Source organism: Microtus ochrogaster, chromosome 21 (genome assembly GCF_000317375.1).
Source record: "Microtus ochrogaster isolate Prairie Vole_2 chromosome 21, MicOch1.0, whole genome shotgun sequence".
Taxonomy (NCBI): Eukaryota; Metazoa; Chordata; class Mammalia; order Rodentia; family Cricetidae; genus Microtus; species Microtus ochrogaster.
Window position 1 is genome coordinate 3,064,887 of NC_022022.1, and position 17,192 is coordinate 3,082,078.

The 17,192-nt window shown below is 42.7% G+C and overlaps 3 protein-coding genes across 5 annotated transcripts in view; 1 reads left to right on the plus strand and 2 right to left on the minus strand.

Moving 5' to 3' along the window:
* The window catches only part of Arnt (aryl hydrocarbon receptor nuclear translocator), a 71,942-nt gene extending 59,004 nt beyond the window's left edge, over nt 1–12,938 (minus strand). For 2 of the 3 annotated variants that reach the window (XM_013349866.2, XM_013349865.2), the window contains exon 1: nt 9,499–9,641. In XM_013349866.2, coding sequence (XP_013205320.1) covers nt 9,499–9,523 — 25 coding nt within the window. In that variant the 5' untranslated portion in view covers nt 9,524–9,641. Of the gene's footprint in view, nt 1–9,498; nt 9,642–12,884 lie in introns of those variants that run through there. The other variant, XM_026784005.1, reaches the window with a different exon arrangement.
* Nucleotides 10,192–17,192, minus strand: part of LOC101982689 (histone-lysine N-methyltransferase SETDB1-like) — a 7,431-nt gene continuing 430 nt past the window's right edge. The window contains exons 2-4 of the mRNA XM_013349844.2: nt 13,855–13,954; nt 13,192–13,317; nt 10,192–13,030 (exon numbers count right to left, since the gene is read on the minus strand). Of these exons, the coding sequence (XP_013205298.1) occupies nt 12,855–13,030; nt 13,192–13,317; nt 13,855–13,942 (390 nt within the window). The 5' untranslated portion in view covers nt 13,943–13,954 and the 3' untranslated portion in view covers nt 10,192–12,854. The remainder of the gene's footprint in view (nt 13,031–13,191; nt 13,318–13,854; nt 13,955–17,192) is intronic.
* The window catches only part of LOC113457229, a 7,181-nt gene continuing 5,103 nt past the window's right edge, over nt 15,115–17,192 (plus strand). Inside the window, exon 1 of the mRNA XM_026784102.1 lies at nt 15,115–15,219. Coding sequence (XP_026639903.1) covers nt 15,115–15,219 — 105 coding nt within the window. The remainder of the gene's footprint in view (nt 15,220–17,192) is intronic.

Consider the following 17,192-nt stretch of genomic DNA (forward strand, 5'->3'; position numbering starts at 1 on the left):
AAAAAAAAAAAAAAAAAAAAAACCAAAAACAAAACCCCCGAAGATTATACAAACATGGTTTACCACCTGAGGGTGAGAGGACTGGTGAAGTCTCCCTGCACTTTGGGAGGGTGTTAAAGACATTCTTTTACCATTAGGACATCTGAATAAAATCGTTCAACAGTTAGAAAACACTATTTAGCACTAACATAAATGTTTTCCAAGTTTTTTTTATAATATTGTAACATCAGAGAACTTTTCTGTTTTGTGTTTAAAAGACTTTATTTAACGTGTATGAGTGTTTTGCCTGCATGAATGTATGCATGCAATACATGCATACCCGGTGCCCAGGAGGCCAGGGGGGCAACAGATTCACTGGGATTACAGTTGTGGATGGCACCATGTGGATGCTGGGAACCAAACCTGAGTCCTCTGAAAAACCAATCAGTGCTCTTAATGGCAAAGCCACTCTCCAGCTCCCTGCTTTTTGCTGATGCAAGGTCTCATGTAGCCCAGTCTGGTCTGAAACTCACTAAGTGCTGAGGCCGGCCTTGAAATCCTAATCTCCCTTACCCCTGCTTCCCCAGAGATGAGATCACAGGTATGTACCACTAGAACCAGTTGAGCATATTATTCTCATCCCTTGATAAACTATTTGAGTGAGGAGAAAGACTTGGTAGTGGTTTGAAAGAAAATGGCCCCCATAGGCAGTAGGGAAATGTAGCCTTGTTGGAGTAGGTGTGATCTTATTGGAGGAAGTGTGTCCCTATATAGGTGGACTTTGAGGTGAGGTCTCATATGTGCTCAAGCCAAACCAAGTGTTTCAGTTCACTTCCTGTTGCCTTTGGATCAAGATGTAATAAGGACTCTCAGCTCTAGCACCATGTCTGCATGCTGCCCTGTTTTCTGCCATGACAGTGATGGGCTGAACCTCTGAACTGTAAGCCAGTCATAATTAAATTTTCCTTTATCAGAGTTGCTGTGGTCATGGTGTCTCCATAGAAACCCTAACTAAGACAGACTCTAATGCTAAAAAGCTGAGCTGAAACTGGGCCTGGTAGTAGGCTTGGTGGCACATGCTTTTAATGCCATCACTCACAGAGATCCACCTGCCTCTGCCTCCCAAGTGCTGGGTTTAAAGATGTGTCCACCATGCCCAGACATTATGTCTCTACATCTTAATTTCTAAGAAAATAAGATTTAAAACAAACAAACAAAACAAAACTGGTACCACAAGTCTAGTGCATAAAATACACCAGCTGAGGTTCTTTTTCAGAACTGTTACCCATTGAGTATGGAGTTCAATTGACAGAGTGCTTGTCAAGCATGCACCAAGCCATAGGCTCCATCCCTAGCACAGCAGAAGCCAAGCATGGCTGTGCCTTTAAAGATTACAGCAGCAGGATGAGAAAATCAAGGTTATCTTTAGCAACACAGTGAGGTTCAGGCTAGCCTGAACTAAATGGGAGACCTGCCTCAAAAAAAAAAAAAGTTTTTATATTTTAACTGATGAGTTAGTAAAATGGTTCATTATTTTAAAAAAAAAAAAAGAAAGAAGAAAAGAGATTTCGGGAGCTGGAGAGATGGGTCTGTAGTAAAGACCACTACTTACTCCTACAGAGGACCTAAGTTCAGTTCCCAGAACCCACAGTAGATGGCTCACAACTGCCTGTAATTGCAAATTGCAGCTCCAAGAGATTGCCCTGTCCAGTGTCCAGGGACACCAGCATTCCCATGTACAACCTAACACAGGCACACAGTAACTGTGTTCTTTTCAATGAGAATGGTCCCCATAGGCTCATATATTTGAATGCCTGGTCTTCAATCAGTGGAACTGCTATGCTTCCCACCACAACAGTCATGGACTCATCCTCTGAAAATATAATTGCAAAATTCCAATAAATTGACTGTTTTGTAACTTGCCTTGGTCATGGTGTCTCTTCATGGCCAGAGAAAAGTAACTAAGATACTAACTACATAATTTAATTCAAATAATGTTTAAAAAAATAGAGGGGTGGGCTGGAGAGATGGCTCAGTGGTTAAGAGCACTACCTGCTCTTCCAAAGGTCCTGAGTTCAATTCCCGGCAACCACATGGTGGCTCACAACCATCTGTAATCATGTCTGGTGCCCTCTTCTGGCCTGCAGACATACACACAGACAGAATATTGTATACACAATAAATAAATAAATTTTTTTTAAAAAAAATAGAGGGGTTGGAGAGATGGCTCAGCAGTTAGCACTGGCTGCTCTTCCAAAGGTCCTGGGTTCAATTCCCAGCACCTACATGGTGGCTCACAGCTGTTTGTAACTCCAGTTCTAGGGGGATCTGACACCCTCACACAGACATATATGCATGGAGGAAAAACGCCAACACACATAGAATAAAAATAAATAAATCATTAAAGAAATGCCCAGGTTCAGGAAGAAATTCTGCCTCAAAGGAATAAGACAGAGTCATAGAGGTGAACATCCAATGCTTTCTGTCCATGTGTGGACACTTACACCTGTACATATACAGATACCTCCTCGACCACATACACACCAAAAAAAGAAAGTTGACAGTGCCTAAGGAAGGAACTGACCTCTGGCCTGCACATGTATTTCTGCACACATATACTCACGCACACACATAAGGGAACAAGATGTGATTGCTCACACCTGTAATGCTAACACTTAAAAGTCGAGGCAGAAAGCTCACTGCAAGTTCCAAACTAGCCTGAGCTATAGCGTGAGAACATGTTTAAAAATTAAAAAAAAAAAAAAATTCATTCATTTAACTTAATAAAAGGTTGGGAACTAAGATTGGGTGGCTGAAGAGATGGTTCAGCTAAGAGTACTTTTTGTTCTTGTAGAGGACCCAGGTTTAGTTCCTAGCACCCACATAGAAGCTCACAGCTACCTGTAACTCTAGGTCCATAGTATCTGACTCCCTCTTGGACTGACTTGGGCTCCTGCGTGCATGTGGTATGTGTATACAGATACTCAAGCACATACAGATATAATAAATGTTTTTAAAAAGAAAATGTCTGTAAGCTGAGTGTGCTGACATGCTCCTTTAATCCCAGCACTCTTGAGTTTGAGACCAGCCTGGTCTACAAATCAAGTTCCAGGATAGCCAGGGCGGAGAAACCCTGTTCTGAAAAACAAACACACACACACACACACACACACACACACACACACTCAACAAAAACAATGGTATGAGGATGCAGTTTAAGGTCTGTCACAAGAACATGGGCTCAAACCCCAGTGGGACCCAAAAGGAGGGGGAAAAATTCTTGACATCTAAATTTCACACTGCCTGATTTTTTTCTCATATATCTGAAAAAAAAGTAAATAAAGGTACCAAGTAAAACTTCTGATGCTTTTAAAGCTCTAATTTATATAAATAAAAGTTATACTTATCCTTTTTTTCTTGGCCTTGCAATGTGGCTCAACAATTAAAAGCACTGGCAGTTACTGCAGAGGACCTGGGTTTGACTCCAGCTTTCTCATGGTGGCTCACAACCACCTGTAACTCCAGTTCTGGGGCCCTCATCTATCTCTGTGGACACTGCATGCATGCGCTGTACTTACATGCAAGCAAAACACTCATACACATAAAATTTTTAAATAAATAAATAACTCTTGAGGGAGGGGAGCAGCATTTGTTACAAAAGCCTGAGAATCCAAGTTCAACCTCAGGGACCCACAGGCTGGAAGGAGAGAACTGACTCTTACAAGTTATCCTCTTGTATATCTGCCAGTCATAGACATCCCTAATAGTCACAAATATAAATAAATGCGTGCTAACTTTTACATTTTTCCTAGGCTGGTGCGGTGCTGTGCACCTGCAGTTCCAGCACTTGGGACACAGCAACAGGATTGAACTCCTGGTCCCTCTCAGCTACAAAGCAAAGCTCCAGATCAGCCTGAGCTACATAAGATGTGGGATCAAAAGAAAACTACAGTGGGTTGGAGTGGGGCTGCTGAGGGCTAAAGCATTTGTGGCACAAGTATGAAGACCTAGTTCAAATCTCCAGAATCCATGTATAATCTGTTACAGTAGTGTTATCTGTAGCCAGTGTCCCTACTGTGAGGTGGAAGCAGAGATAAGAGCATCCCTGAGAGCTACAGTTAGTCTGCTATCCACAACAGCGAACAATAAAGAGACCCTGTCTCAAACAAGGCGGAAGGTGAGGAAACTGGAGACTGTCCTTTGACCTCTACACACATACTGTGGGGCACAGGCCTGTTTATTCATGCGTGCACGCGCACACACAGACTAGGAATATAACTCAGTGTTATATTCCTCAGTGCATAGCATGTGAGGAGCCCTAAATTCAATTCCTAACACCAAAAGAAAGTACCATTAGTAGACTCTTGAAAAACTACATTGCATGTGTATGCACAAGAGCACACGTGAGGTCAGAGGACCTACAGAAGTCAGCTCTCTCCTGCTACCATGTGGGTCCATCACTGGAACTCAGGTCATCATGCTTGTGAGCAGATAATTAACCCCGATCCATCTCAGAGACCTTATATATGTGGATGGTTTGCCCACATGTGCGTCTGTGTACAACATGCACATCTGGTGTCCACAGAGGCCAGAAGAGGACATTAGATCTCCTGGAACTGAAGTTAGAGGTTGTGTGAAGTCATGTGGGTGCTGGGAGTCGAACCTGGATCCTCTACAAGGGTAGCCAGTACTCTTAACCACTAAGCTATCTCTCAAGCACCATCTTGCACACAAATTAACATGCTCAAGAATGTTTCCACTGGGGGCTGGAGAGATGGCTCAGAGGTTAAGAGCATTGCTCTTCCAAAGGTCCTGAGTTCAATACCCAGCAACCACATGGTGGCCCACAACCATCTGAAATGAGGTCTGGTGCCCTCTTCTGGCCTTCAGGCATACACGCAGAAAGAATATTGTATAGATAGATAGATAGATAGATAGATAGATAGATAGATAGATAGATAGATAGATAGATAGATAGATAGATAAAAGAATGTTTCCAACACTAATATTAACTTAAATGAAGCTCAAAGAGAAAAGTTTTTTAAGGTATATTTATTTATTATGTATACAGTGTTCTGTCTGCATGTATGCCTGTAGGCCAGAAGAGGTCACGAGTTCTCATTACAGATGGTTGTGAGCCACCATGTGACTGGGAATTGAACTCAGGACCTAAAGCAGCCAATGCTCTTAACCTCTGAGCCATCTCTCCAGCCCATGAAAAGTCTTTCTGTTTGTTTGGCCTTAACCTGTGATAATCTTCATAACTCAGTCTCCCAAGGACTAGAATTACAGGCATGAGCAGGAGGAAATCAATTCTGGAGAGTTGATCTCTGACCTGCAAACCATGAGTAACATACACAAACAGATACACACATAACACTTTTAAAATTATTTATTTAATGTGCATTGGTATTTTGCCTGCATGTATGTCTTGGATCCTCTGGAACTGGAGTTACAGACAGAGCTGCCATATGGGTGCTGAGAATTGAACCCAGGTCCTCTGGAAGAAGCAGCCAGTACTCTTAACCGCTCAGCCATCTCTCCAGCCCTACAACAGTACTTAAAAGAAATTTTTCAGGCATTTCAAAACTAACAATTGCAAAGAAATATATTCAGAACTCACTTAAGCAAAAATAAAATTGAAAAATTTCAAAGAGCCAGGCAGTGATAGTGCACACCTTTAATCCCAGCACTTGGGAGGCAGGGGCAGGTGGGACTCTAATTAATTAGAGGCCAGCCTGTTCTACAGAGTGAGTTCCAGGACAACAAGGGCTACACAGGGAAACCCTATCCTGGAGAAAAAAAAAAAAAAAGGAAAAAAAAAATTCAAAGAAATGATGTCACTGGTCTCTAAAACTGATCTAAGGAAATAAGCCATGATAATTCCTAATGGCTGAGTGTGAAATCTATAATTTTAGCATTAAGGAGGCAAAGGCAGAAGGATCAAAGTAAGTTTGAGGACAGCCTGGACAACATAGTGAGTTCCAGGCTAACCTGGTCTCAAGAGGGCAGGAAATTTGACATAAGAACCATTTCCTTCCTTTTCATTGAACACAGTACATCTCCCATAGGATGCCCCTTCAGTCATGGATCTCATTTTCCAAAATTCAACCGGTAACTAAGAAGTCCACAACATATCCTCTATTTGACACACAAAGGAAAGGGGGCAACAACAGCAAAAGGGCATTACATTCTAACTTCGTTACCACATGTTACCGAAACAGGAATCAGTAAGTTAGAAGAGATGGAAATCCTAGGCTGGGAACGTAGCCCCAGAGAAAGGAAGGACGGACAGATGATACACAAAAACAGCAGAGGGTCAATCTCACCGGGTGTGGTGGTCCTTCCTATGCCCATGCCTATGACCCAGCACTCCAGAGCTGAGCTAGCCTCGGTTACGCAGGGACGTCAGCTACAGCGGGAACAAAGACTGAGTTCAAGGCTTTCACTGACAGCAGCCTGGAGAGCTTCCTTTCCCTTTAGGGAACTGCACTCGGGCAAACCTAGGATTCCTGAGTTTACTCAGAGAAGAATTTCAGGATAAGCAAGTTATGATGATTAAAGTTTATTAAAAGCAATTACAATACAGATTTCAAGCACACGAGTTTAAAAATAAAAAGAAAAGGCTCTCAGGAAAGAAGAGTATGGGCTGACTAAGCGAGCCCAGCACTGAAACGACTTACAAGACTCGTGATTCACAGGTTCCACCTCAAGGTTTGCTAAGAACCCACTCCTCCATTTTGTATTGATTCGCCTTTTTTTTTTTTTTTTTGACAAGGTCTCACTGTGTAACCTGGAACTCACTATTTAGACCAAGATGGCCTTGAACTCAGATATGCCTATGACTCTGCAAAGATTAAAGGAGTTCATAAGTCTTCCTTCTTCCTTTAGTGAGTACAATTACAGGATGACTCAACACCGGGAGCCAGGAGGTTCATGAGGGGTTCAGAACGTGCCCTTGGATTACAAAGGCAAATTTTGGTGAGACTTCTACAAAACTGAAGTTTTACAGCAGGAAGAGGATAAAGGCTGTAGCAAATGTAGTAATGTCTTCAGTCAGATTGTGAAAAGACTCCTTTCCCTTCCCATGACCCCACAATTATCTATCTTCCTATCCCGCATCAGGGAGATGCTGTCTCCAAAATATAAATTAATTAAAATAAAATGCAAGCTGGGCGGTGGTGGCGCACGCATTTAATCCCAGCACTCGGGAGGCAGAGGCAGGCGGATCTCTGTGAGTTCGATACCAGCCTGTCTACAGAGCTAGTTCCAGGACAGGCTCCAAAGCCACAGAGAAACCCTGTCTCGAAAAACCAAAAATAAATAAATAAATAAATAAATTAATTAATTAATTAATTAATTAATTAATTAAAATAAAATGCAATTTCAAAATTGAAGAAAGCAATCAAATGAAAATAAACAAAATCAACTGTTGGTGGTGCACACCTTTAATCCCAGCACTAGGGAGCAGAGGCAGGAGGATCTCTGTGTACAAGGTCCGCCTTGCCAGCTGAGCAACTTCAGGACAGCCAGGACTACACAGAGAAACCCTGCCTCAAAACTCCAAAACAAAACAAAAAACATAACTGTTTCATTAAAAGAGTTTCTTCACCATATTAAAAGTTTTGCAAGTTTATATACTGTATATGCTGTAATGCCAGCACCTGAAGACAGAAGAGGACATTGCAAGTTCAAGGCGAGCCTGATTTACATAGAAAGCTCCAGGACAGTCTCCCAACTATCCCTACTGCTTAGAGACTTAGGCTACTATTGATCAGGAAAGAAAAGTCTGATCCAGAAACTGTCATTCTGGTGGCTTGTTTAAAAACAGAATGCAGAAGGCAGCTCCACCCACATAGCTGGAAAAGCGCCTGACTTACACACCAAAATCTGTTTGTCTGTGTACTTCTTAACAAGAGTATCGCGCTATACTCGGAAGAGTTATATAAGGGTTTTGCAATGTGTGATCAGTTTGAAATCTTGTTTACTCTCTAAATCAGACCTGAGCTACTTACTACAGGTTGGCTTTCCCTAACATTTTCCAGTTGTATACTTCCATTCTATGATTCCACAATTACTCCAATAGAATCCTGAAGATTTATTTCATCTTTTTTCATGTAAAAAATAATTTAATATTAAGAAATTGATATTTAGGCGCTGAAGAGAAGGTTCAGTGGTGAGCAGTGTGTGTTCTTGTAGGGCCTGAGGTGGCTCTCCAGCATCTACACCACATGGCTTTACAACTCTTATTGTAACACCTCATTCCGGACTCCCCACACCTGCAATCACCAGTAAACATTCCCACTTAACTTAAAAAAAAAAATCACTTTTTTAAAACTGACATTGACATATGATTTCCATGAGTTTGAGGCCAGGCTGGCCGCTTACATAATGAGTTCTAGGACAGCCTGGGCTATATAGAGAGACCCTCAAAAAAAAAAAAAAAGAAAGAAAGAAAGAAAGAACGAAAGGAAAGGAAAGGAAAAAAGGTGGTTTCCAGATGAAATGGAAAAGCAGTGATTTGATTCACTAGCGTATTCAAACCTGCTATTGCAATATGATACTGTTTTAAATTTTAATGTTAGACAGCAGAAACCAACACTTCACTCCTCCCTCCAAACCCTTACTTTCTAAAAGGTTGTTAAGATACAAATTTCTGGGAAATTGGGATTTAGGGATTTACTTTGTCGGACAATGTCAAGATAAACCAGGCCCACTAAAATGGAATATTTCATAAGAAATAACTGTAATGTAGTAGAAAGAGAACTGGGCAATCGGGTGAGATGGCTCATGCCTGGTAATTCCAGTAGCGGGAAAGCTGAGACGCAAAACTGCAGTGGTTCGAGACCAACCTGGGAATAGAGTGAGACCGTGTCTCAAAATAAAATAATAGGAGAAGGGTGGGGGAGGGCGTCCTCAGACAAATGCAGGGGACATATTTTGAAAGAATATTTCAAACAGGAATTGCTCCATCTCGACCTAACAAGATTAAACTTGGATTCTGAATAAAGACTTGTCATGAAATGAAACTATTACCCAAATCTCCGCCTTCAGCAGCAGGCACTAACTACACAGAAACCCCAAGTTTCAAAGTCTAGCCCGAGGGTGAGGGTGGCGGGGCGGGGGAGTTACAAACGACAAGAACCGGAGTAGATACTTAAAGAACGAAGTTATACCTGTAAATGTGAACTTTCCAACTGTGAGATCCAGACCTGGGAAGCATCAGTGTGGTCCCATGTTTACAGTCCGGACTACTTTGTAAACCATGCCCACTCTGCATCGGGACGTCAGCGGGCAGAGCGCTGAGACCACGCCACTCCCTAGCGCCGCCCGCACACTGGAAGGGGCCCAACCCGGCACCTCCGCTACTCCGAGCCTGGGCCGGAGCCCCCAAACGCCCTCACCCGCTCCCCAGCTCCTCCGGGCAAGGCGCCTCCCACACCCCTCCCCCACCGGCCGTCCGCCACGGCCCGGGTGCTCAGCCGACTTCTCCGCACTTGTCAGTCCCTCCGGTCTCACCTGGGTTAGCCGTAGTCGCCGCCATGGTCCAGATGGCACCGTGGCTGCGCCACCCTCAGTGGGAGGGGCCGCCGCCACCGAGCTGGGGGAGGGGAGGGAAGAGCCACTCTACAGAAGCGACACCTTACCGCCGCCACCGATACCACGGAATCCAAGATGGCGGACGCCCACCCCCCCATCCTGCGGGAGAAGACACGCCCCGAGACACGCCCCGCGCGGTGGGCGCGGCCAGGCGGCGGCCGGCCTCCTGGGAAAACTGACCAATAGGAATACGAAGTCGACAGAGGGCTGGGCTAAGGACTAAGCCTGTGAGCCCAGTGACCTGAGAGCTAGGAAGCCGACCAGCTGTTTCCCTAATCCTGCCTTCTTTGCGTCAGAGATTCAGGACCAGGCTGACGTCAGTGAAAAGCAATAAAAGCGAGTATTTTACTAAAAAGTTTACTTTCCTATTCTACTGATACGAATATGCTCCCTACAGATGGTTTGTTATGTAATCTTCTTTATGTGTTCTAATATGTCAACTTCACGTAGTGATTGCTAATCCCATCTAGACTGTTTTCCTTTAAGGACCTTTGTTTGTCCCGGTAAAAAACTAATTTTTTAAAGCCTGTTTTGAACTTGGTAGGATAAAAGAAGCTGGGTAATTAAAAATCAACATGTGGTGCCAAAGATGTCAACAGGCAAAACTGGAAGCAATGAATGAATATATTTTTATTAAAACATGTATACCAGCACTCAGAAGGCAGAGTCCAGTCTGTACTACAAAATGAAACTAGTTCTCCTAAGTCAATAAGTATAAAGTGACAAGTTTTTAACAAATGGTAAGGCGATAACCACACAGAATTATTGTCTAATTATAAGGATATTGTCTAATTATAAAATATTATCTAATTACAAGGGCCATTCAGGACAGACACTGTATATGCACAACACCATGAGAGAAATTCCACAATTTTACAGATCAAGATATACAATCGAAGCAGTGCATAGTAGTGAACACCTTTAACCCAGCACTCAGAGCCAGAGGCAGGTGGATGTCTGTGAGTTCAAAGCCAGCCTGATCTACAGAGTGAGTTCCAAAATAGCCAGGACTATGTAGAGAGACCCTGTCTCAAAAAAAGTAAAATAAAAATAGAGACATAACGCAAATGACACCTTGTAAATTAACCCAGGAGTGAGAAGCAAACTGAAACTAACACTCAAAACCTATTACATTCATTCCCATGTAAACGTAGAGGAAGGGGTTATGTTTTGTTTAATTTTTACCCTTTGAAACAAAGTCTCATGTAACCAATACTGGCCTCAAATTTACAATGTAGATAAGAATAGCCTTGAATTCCTGCTTCTACTGGCTCTTCTTCCAATGTTGGGAGTACCGGCATATTGCACTACCCTTGTCTTGTTGTCTTACAGTCTAATTCAACAAATATTTAATAATTTGCCATCAAGATGACTTCACTGGTAAAGGCATACACAGACAAGCCTAGCAACCCACGTTCCAATGCTCCAAACTTACAGAATGAAAGAGAACCAACTCCCACAAATTGTCTACAGTTTTTCACACATGTGTACTCACACACTCACACACACAGTATGTTAAAAAAACATTTAAAAATAAGTAAGTAGAACAGGTAAAATGGATCAAGAGCTAAGGTACTTGAAGCTGGATCCTCCAAAGGCACATAGAAATGGAAGGAGAAACCTAACTTCACTATTGTCCTCTGAACTCCATATATACAAAATACACACACTCACACACATAAAAATAACTATAAACAAACAAAAGTTTAATAAATCATCCACTAAAAGATCATATAATAAGAGAATACATATCATGTTGGCTTCTTGTTTAATTGGTTTGTTGGTTGCCTTTGGTTGTATTGGTTGAATGGGTGGTTTGTTTTAGAGGCTTTGGATAGTTGTTTTAAATTTTTCTTTGATTTTTGTTTTTTTTTTTTTTTTGTTTTTCAAGACAAGGTTTCTCCGTATAACTCTGGGTGAATTTTTATTATATTTAATTATATGTATCTGTGCCTACATTTAAGTTTGTGTACCTAAGAGCAGGCACTTGAATAGGCAGAGATGTCAGATCCCATGGAGAACTACAGATAGTTGTGAACATCAGATATGGCTGCTGGAAACTTAACTCAGGTCATTTAGAGGAGCAGCAAGTACTCCCATACACAAGTCTTTAGCCCTTTGTTGAAATAGGGTCTCAGTACGGCAAGGCTGCTGATCTTAAACTACTGAGAACCTCTTCTTACCAGTTCCCAAGTGCTGGGATTATAAGCAATTGGAACCACACCCAGCTAACAATTGTTAGCTTTATGAGACAAGATCTCACAGTGTCACTTAGGCTACACTGGACCACACCATGTAGCCCAGGCTATCCTCAAATTTGAAGTGATCCTTGTGCCACAGTTTTTTGACAAGATTATAGTTTTGAGTCACCCTGCAAGTCATACAGCAATTTTTTAATTGCAAATTATGTATTTTATTTTGTTTTTTTTGACACAAGGTTTGTCTGTACAACAGCCCTGGCTGTCCTGGAACTGCCTTTGTAGACCACGCTGGGATCCAACTCAGAGAGCCCTCTGCCTCTGCCTCCTTAAAGGCATTCACCTCCATACATGGCTAAACTACAATTTTATAAATTCAAGTGTGCTGTTTATTTTGCAAATATAACACAAGTCTAAGATCATTTGAGAAGAGGAAATGTCAACCTTGAATGCCAATACTTGGTGGACCTCTGTGAGCATTAGGGCAGGATGGGCTATACACTGAGTGCTAGGCTACCCAGAGCTAAAGATCACCAAAATAAATAAATAAATAGATAGATAAAAATTTAAAAAAAAATTTGAAAAGGAAGTAGAAAATCCTTCCATTACACTGGCCAGCAGACAAATGTGTAGGGCATTTTCTTGTGGGATAGTCCAGCACACTGCAGAGGGAGCAGCCCTAAGCAGGTTATCCTACACTGTATTAAAATGAGCAGGCAGAAAGTCGGGCATGGTGGTGCACATCTTTAATCCCAGAACTCCAGAGGCAAAGGCAGGTAGCTCTCTGTGTTCTGAGCCATCATGGCTTACAGATCAAGTTCTAGGATGGCCAGGACTACACAGAGAATCCCTATCTCAAAAAGCAAACAAACAAAAATATGACAAGAGCCACATAGAGATGCTGTTTTTAAAAGAAGAAAAGAAATGACATGGGAAGAGAGGAAGGATTTTGTGAGAACGCAAAAGCTGGCAGTGAAATCTTGCCCATGGTTATGAATAGTGGGGTGCTGTGCTCCCAGCTCCCCTACAATCTACAAACCCGCCCAGGTACCTGAGCTTGTTCTTGACGTTGGGGGTCTAAGCTACAATGCCAGCATAAAGCCAGACCTGATTTCCGTCTTTGTATTTGGCCACCACTCGACTGCCCATGAACAGCTTGTCGGCAGGAGGGTGGTAATCGTAGGCAATATGGTTGCCGGACAGCAGACTCTTCCCTTTGTTGTCAAACTTCACTTTGTATTTCTTTCCTAGCCCTGGGTATAAGACAAACAGAATTAAAACAAAACAAATGACAACAACACAACTCTAAGTCTTGGGTGCAATGTAGGAGATGAAAGGAAAGGCTTTGGGGAAAGGATCAGCAATGGAGACCCAGAGGAGACTTTCCTTAGTCCGTCCTCTGGCTTGAACATACCAACAGTCTGGATGGCAATAAGGGTGCCTCTGTGCCACGTCTTGGTCCTCTTCTTGCCCAGAATTTGCATGTTGACTATCAGGTCCCCATCTTTGCTCAGTTCTCCAGACATCTGACCCAAGGTTCCTATGGACACACGGAGTTGTTATAAAGAGTGACGTCATAGGTTAGAGAAAGGAAAGGTCAAGAGGGCAGTACGATAGGATAGGGGTGCAGCTCAGCTGGTGGAGTGCTTACCTAGCATGCACAAAGCCCTGAATGTGAACCTCAGCAACTCAGGTAGAGAAGGGAGGAGAATCTTCCTTAGCAACACAGCAAATTTAAAGGTCAGCCTGGAATACCAAAGATACTATTTCAAAAACAAGAACGTAGTATAGGAAATAAAGGAAACTGAGGTATTCTGCGACCACTAGACACTTTTGCTGAACCCTTGGACAAAGCAGCAACACAAGACAACTCAACTGTTTATGCTAACAGGAGAAACAGAACGCTGAATACAGAACATCCCCACGTTCACACCTAAAGGTATCCTTCGGCACACCTACCAGCACGTCCTTACTAACAGCAATAGTAACAACAGTTACCAGCCTGAGCCACCACATCAAACAAGCACAGGCCGACTGTGGACACCTCTCATCTCTGTAGCTACTCCTCAACACCAACCTTTGTGCAGATCCTGGGAACTGCTTTTCTTGTTGACAGCATCCATGAACTTTTGGACATCCTGAGCTGATTTTCTTAAGGCAGCCATAGCTTCACGGAGCTGTAGGAAAACAGAAGGGTTCAGGGATGCAGTTATCAGGAGTTAAGACACAATGAGAAAGCCAGGGACTTAGTGAGACAGAACTTGCTTAACATGTCCAGGGACCCCTGCTTCACATACCTAGTGCTGCAAATAAACAAGAAAAGGGTTGCTACCTGTTAATAACTATCTTCAACAACCAAAAGAGATTCAACTATATTTGAAGGACTGGGAGAGGGCTCAGTGGGTAGGAGAGCTTGCTGTGCAAGCAAGATTATCCTAGTTCAAATCTCCAGCACACATGTTAAAAAACCAGTGTGGTTTACATGAGAACAGCCCCCACAGGCTCATATATTTTAAGGCTTAGTCACCAGGGAGGGGAACTGTTAGAATGGATTACAAGAATTAAGAGGTATGGCCTTGTTGAAGGAAGTGCGTCACTGAGGGGGAGGGGTGGGCTTTGAGGTTTCAAAGGTCCATGCCAGGTCCTGTGTCTATCACTCAGTCTGGGAATCGGGATGTAGCTCTGAGCTATTGCTGCAGTGTCATGAGCAACAACATGCTCTCCAGCATGATAATAAATTAAGCCTCTCAAACTGGAAGCAAGACAATTAAATGCTTTATGTGTTGCCTTGGTCACAGTGTCTCGTCACAGCAAAAGAACAGTGACAATGACAGTCAGCCAAAGACTTAAATGCCTATAAGACCAGTGCTGTTGGGTATTTCCCAGAACTGAAAACAATAGGCTTCTGATTCCATTAGAGATACTGTGTCAAGAGAATAAGGTAGAGGAAAGTGCACAGACACAATTATACACAGACACAGACAGACACACAAATCTCACGTATAAAATACAAATAAAGTATTTGAGAACTGGGCAGGGGCTGGAGAGATGGCTCAGAGGTTAAGAGCATTGCCTTCTCTTCCAAAGGTCCTGAGTTCAATTCCCAGCAACCACAAGGTGGCTCACAACCATCTGTAATGGGGTCTGGTGGCCTCTTCTGGCCTGCAGGCATACACACAGACAGAATATTGTATACATAATAAATAAATAAAATTTAAAAAAAAGAGAGAGAACTGGGCAGTGGTGGCGGAGGCAGGTATCCACCTGTGAATTTGAGGCCCTTTTATACACTGTGAAGATGTGTTGCTCTGGTTGTTAACAGAAGGCTGACTGGCCAATGGCTAAGCAGGAATTTCAAGGTAAAAAGAATGCTGTGGAAGAGGATGGAGTCAGAGGAAGGGCAAGTCAGGCGTGGAAGAAACATCGGAAGTTCATAGATGAGGTAGAAGAGCCTCAGCACAGCACACAGATGAATAGCATGGGTTAGTTTAAGTTATAAGAGCTGGCTGGAGACAAGCCTAAGCTATCCGCTGAGCATTTATAATTAATAAGTCTCTCTGTGGTTATTTGGGAGCTAGGAGTTCCAGTGAAAAACTCTGCCTACAAGACCCTGACTCAAAAACAAAAAACAAACAAACAAAAAGGTTTTGGGAGCTTGTAGTTACTTTGTCAAGATACTGTTTCTTACTAATCTGACACAGAAGTCATCCTGAGGTGGCATTTCTTATCTCCCTGGCATGAACTCAGCTGATCTTATTATAATGAAACAGTGTATACAGCCCTTGGTAACTTTTCTTTTGCATTTTTTGTGTTTCTGATGTGTATTATATATGTTGTGCAACAAGCAGTAGGCATGAGAACCCCAAGCACGCAGAGGCTAAAGCAACACCAGGTTATCATCCTGCATTGCTCGCCCAGGCCTTCAGACAGGGTCTATCACGGAGCCAGAAGTTTGCATTGCACTAGTTAGCCACTGAGGTCCTGGGGAATCCACCCACTCCTATCCTACAAGTGCTAGGATTACATACACAGCCTTGTTCAGCTAATTTTTTATGTGAGTCCAAGGGATTCAAACTCGGGTCCCTCACGCTTCAAAACCAGGCATGAGCCATCATCTCCTCAGCTTCTTCCTACTTTTTCTGAATTCTGGCAATGCCTACGAGAAGACTGTAACTCAGAGCTTACTGTATGAGGAATACATAGGTTAAACTGAAGGTAGGACCAAGTCAAAACTTATTGCCATTTTCAAATTCATATTAATTTCTTAAAGAAAAGGTCATACATAATGCAGGTTGGCCTCGAACTTAATATTGGCATGCAGATGACCGTTCATTGCTGAGTGCTGACATTGTAAGCACGCATCACCCCGGCTGCTGGCACACTGCTGGAACTGAACCCAGGGTTCCCTGCAACTAGGCAAGGATTCTATCTAATGAGAAACTTCTACAGTCCCTGAAATTCATATGTAGATGAATATTTATGTGTAGGTATATATATATATATATATATATATATATTTTACTGTAATGCTTTTTAAAGACTACTTTATGATATATTTGTATCTGTGTACAAGACAGGACCCTCTATCCAGGTGCCTGCAGAGCGATTCTAGTGGTCTGGCATGGAAGCTACAGAGAGCTGAAATCTGCCACACGTGGAGGCTTGAAACTGATCTCAAGTCTTCTGGAAAAGCAGTACCTGCTCATAACTGCTGACTAAAGGCTTCAAACCAAGATGGGTAGTAGTGGCTCAAGCCTTTAATCCCAGGACTCAGGAGGCAGAAGCAAGTTCAAGGCCAGTGCTCTACAGAGGGAGTTCCAGGGCTAAAAGAAAAACCCTATCTCATGAACAAACAAACAAACAAAAGAAAAAAAATAAATTTTTTTAAAAAAATGATATAAATCTTTAAAAGAGCAAAACCAACTCTTAAACTCCAAAACAAAACAAACAAACAAGTATAAGGTCGGTGCAGTAACATTTATTGGTAACATATATGAGTCCCTAGGTTCAAGTCCCAGTACAGAGGACAGAAAGTATTGAAAGGAGTCTGGAGTTTAAAAAAAAGTAAGAGCCTGCCAAAGCTTACCTCTAGATGAAGTAGATGGGTGGTCGTCTACAACACTTAGGGTATTCATCAAGTGTTTATTAAAAGTAATAGGATGACTCTATCTCGACACTGCGTCTAACACGGCCACCTGCAGACAGCGGACCGTAATTAACTAATTCCATCTTGGGTTCTTTTACTCCTCTTTCTCACGTTACTTGGCTTCCCTGTGGAAAGTAGCTCCTATGACCAGGCAGGGGGATGGCTACGTTGGGGAAGGGGTTCTCAGCGGCACCAGGCCCCGGATTCCATGCCCAGCAGAAAGCAAAGGAAAACAGACAAGGTCTCCCTGCGTGAACAGAGCAAAGCCT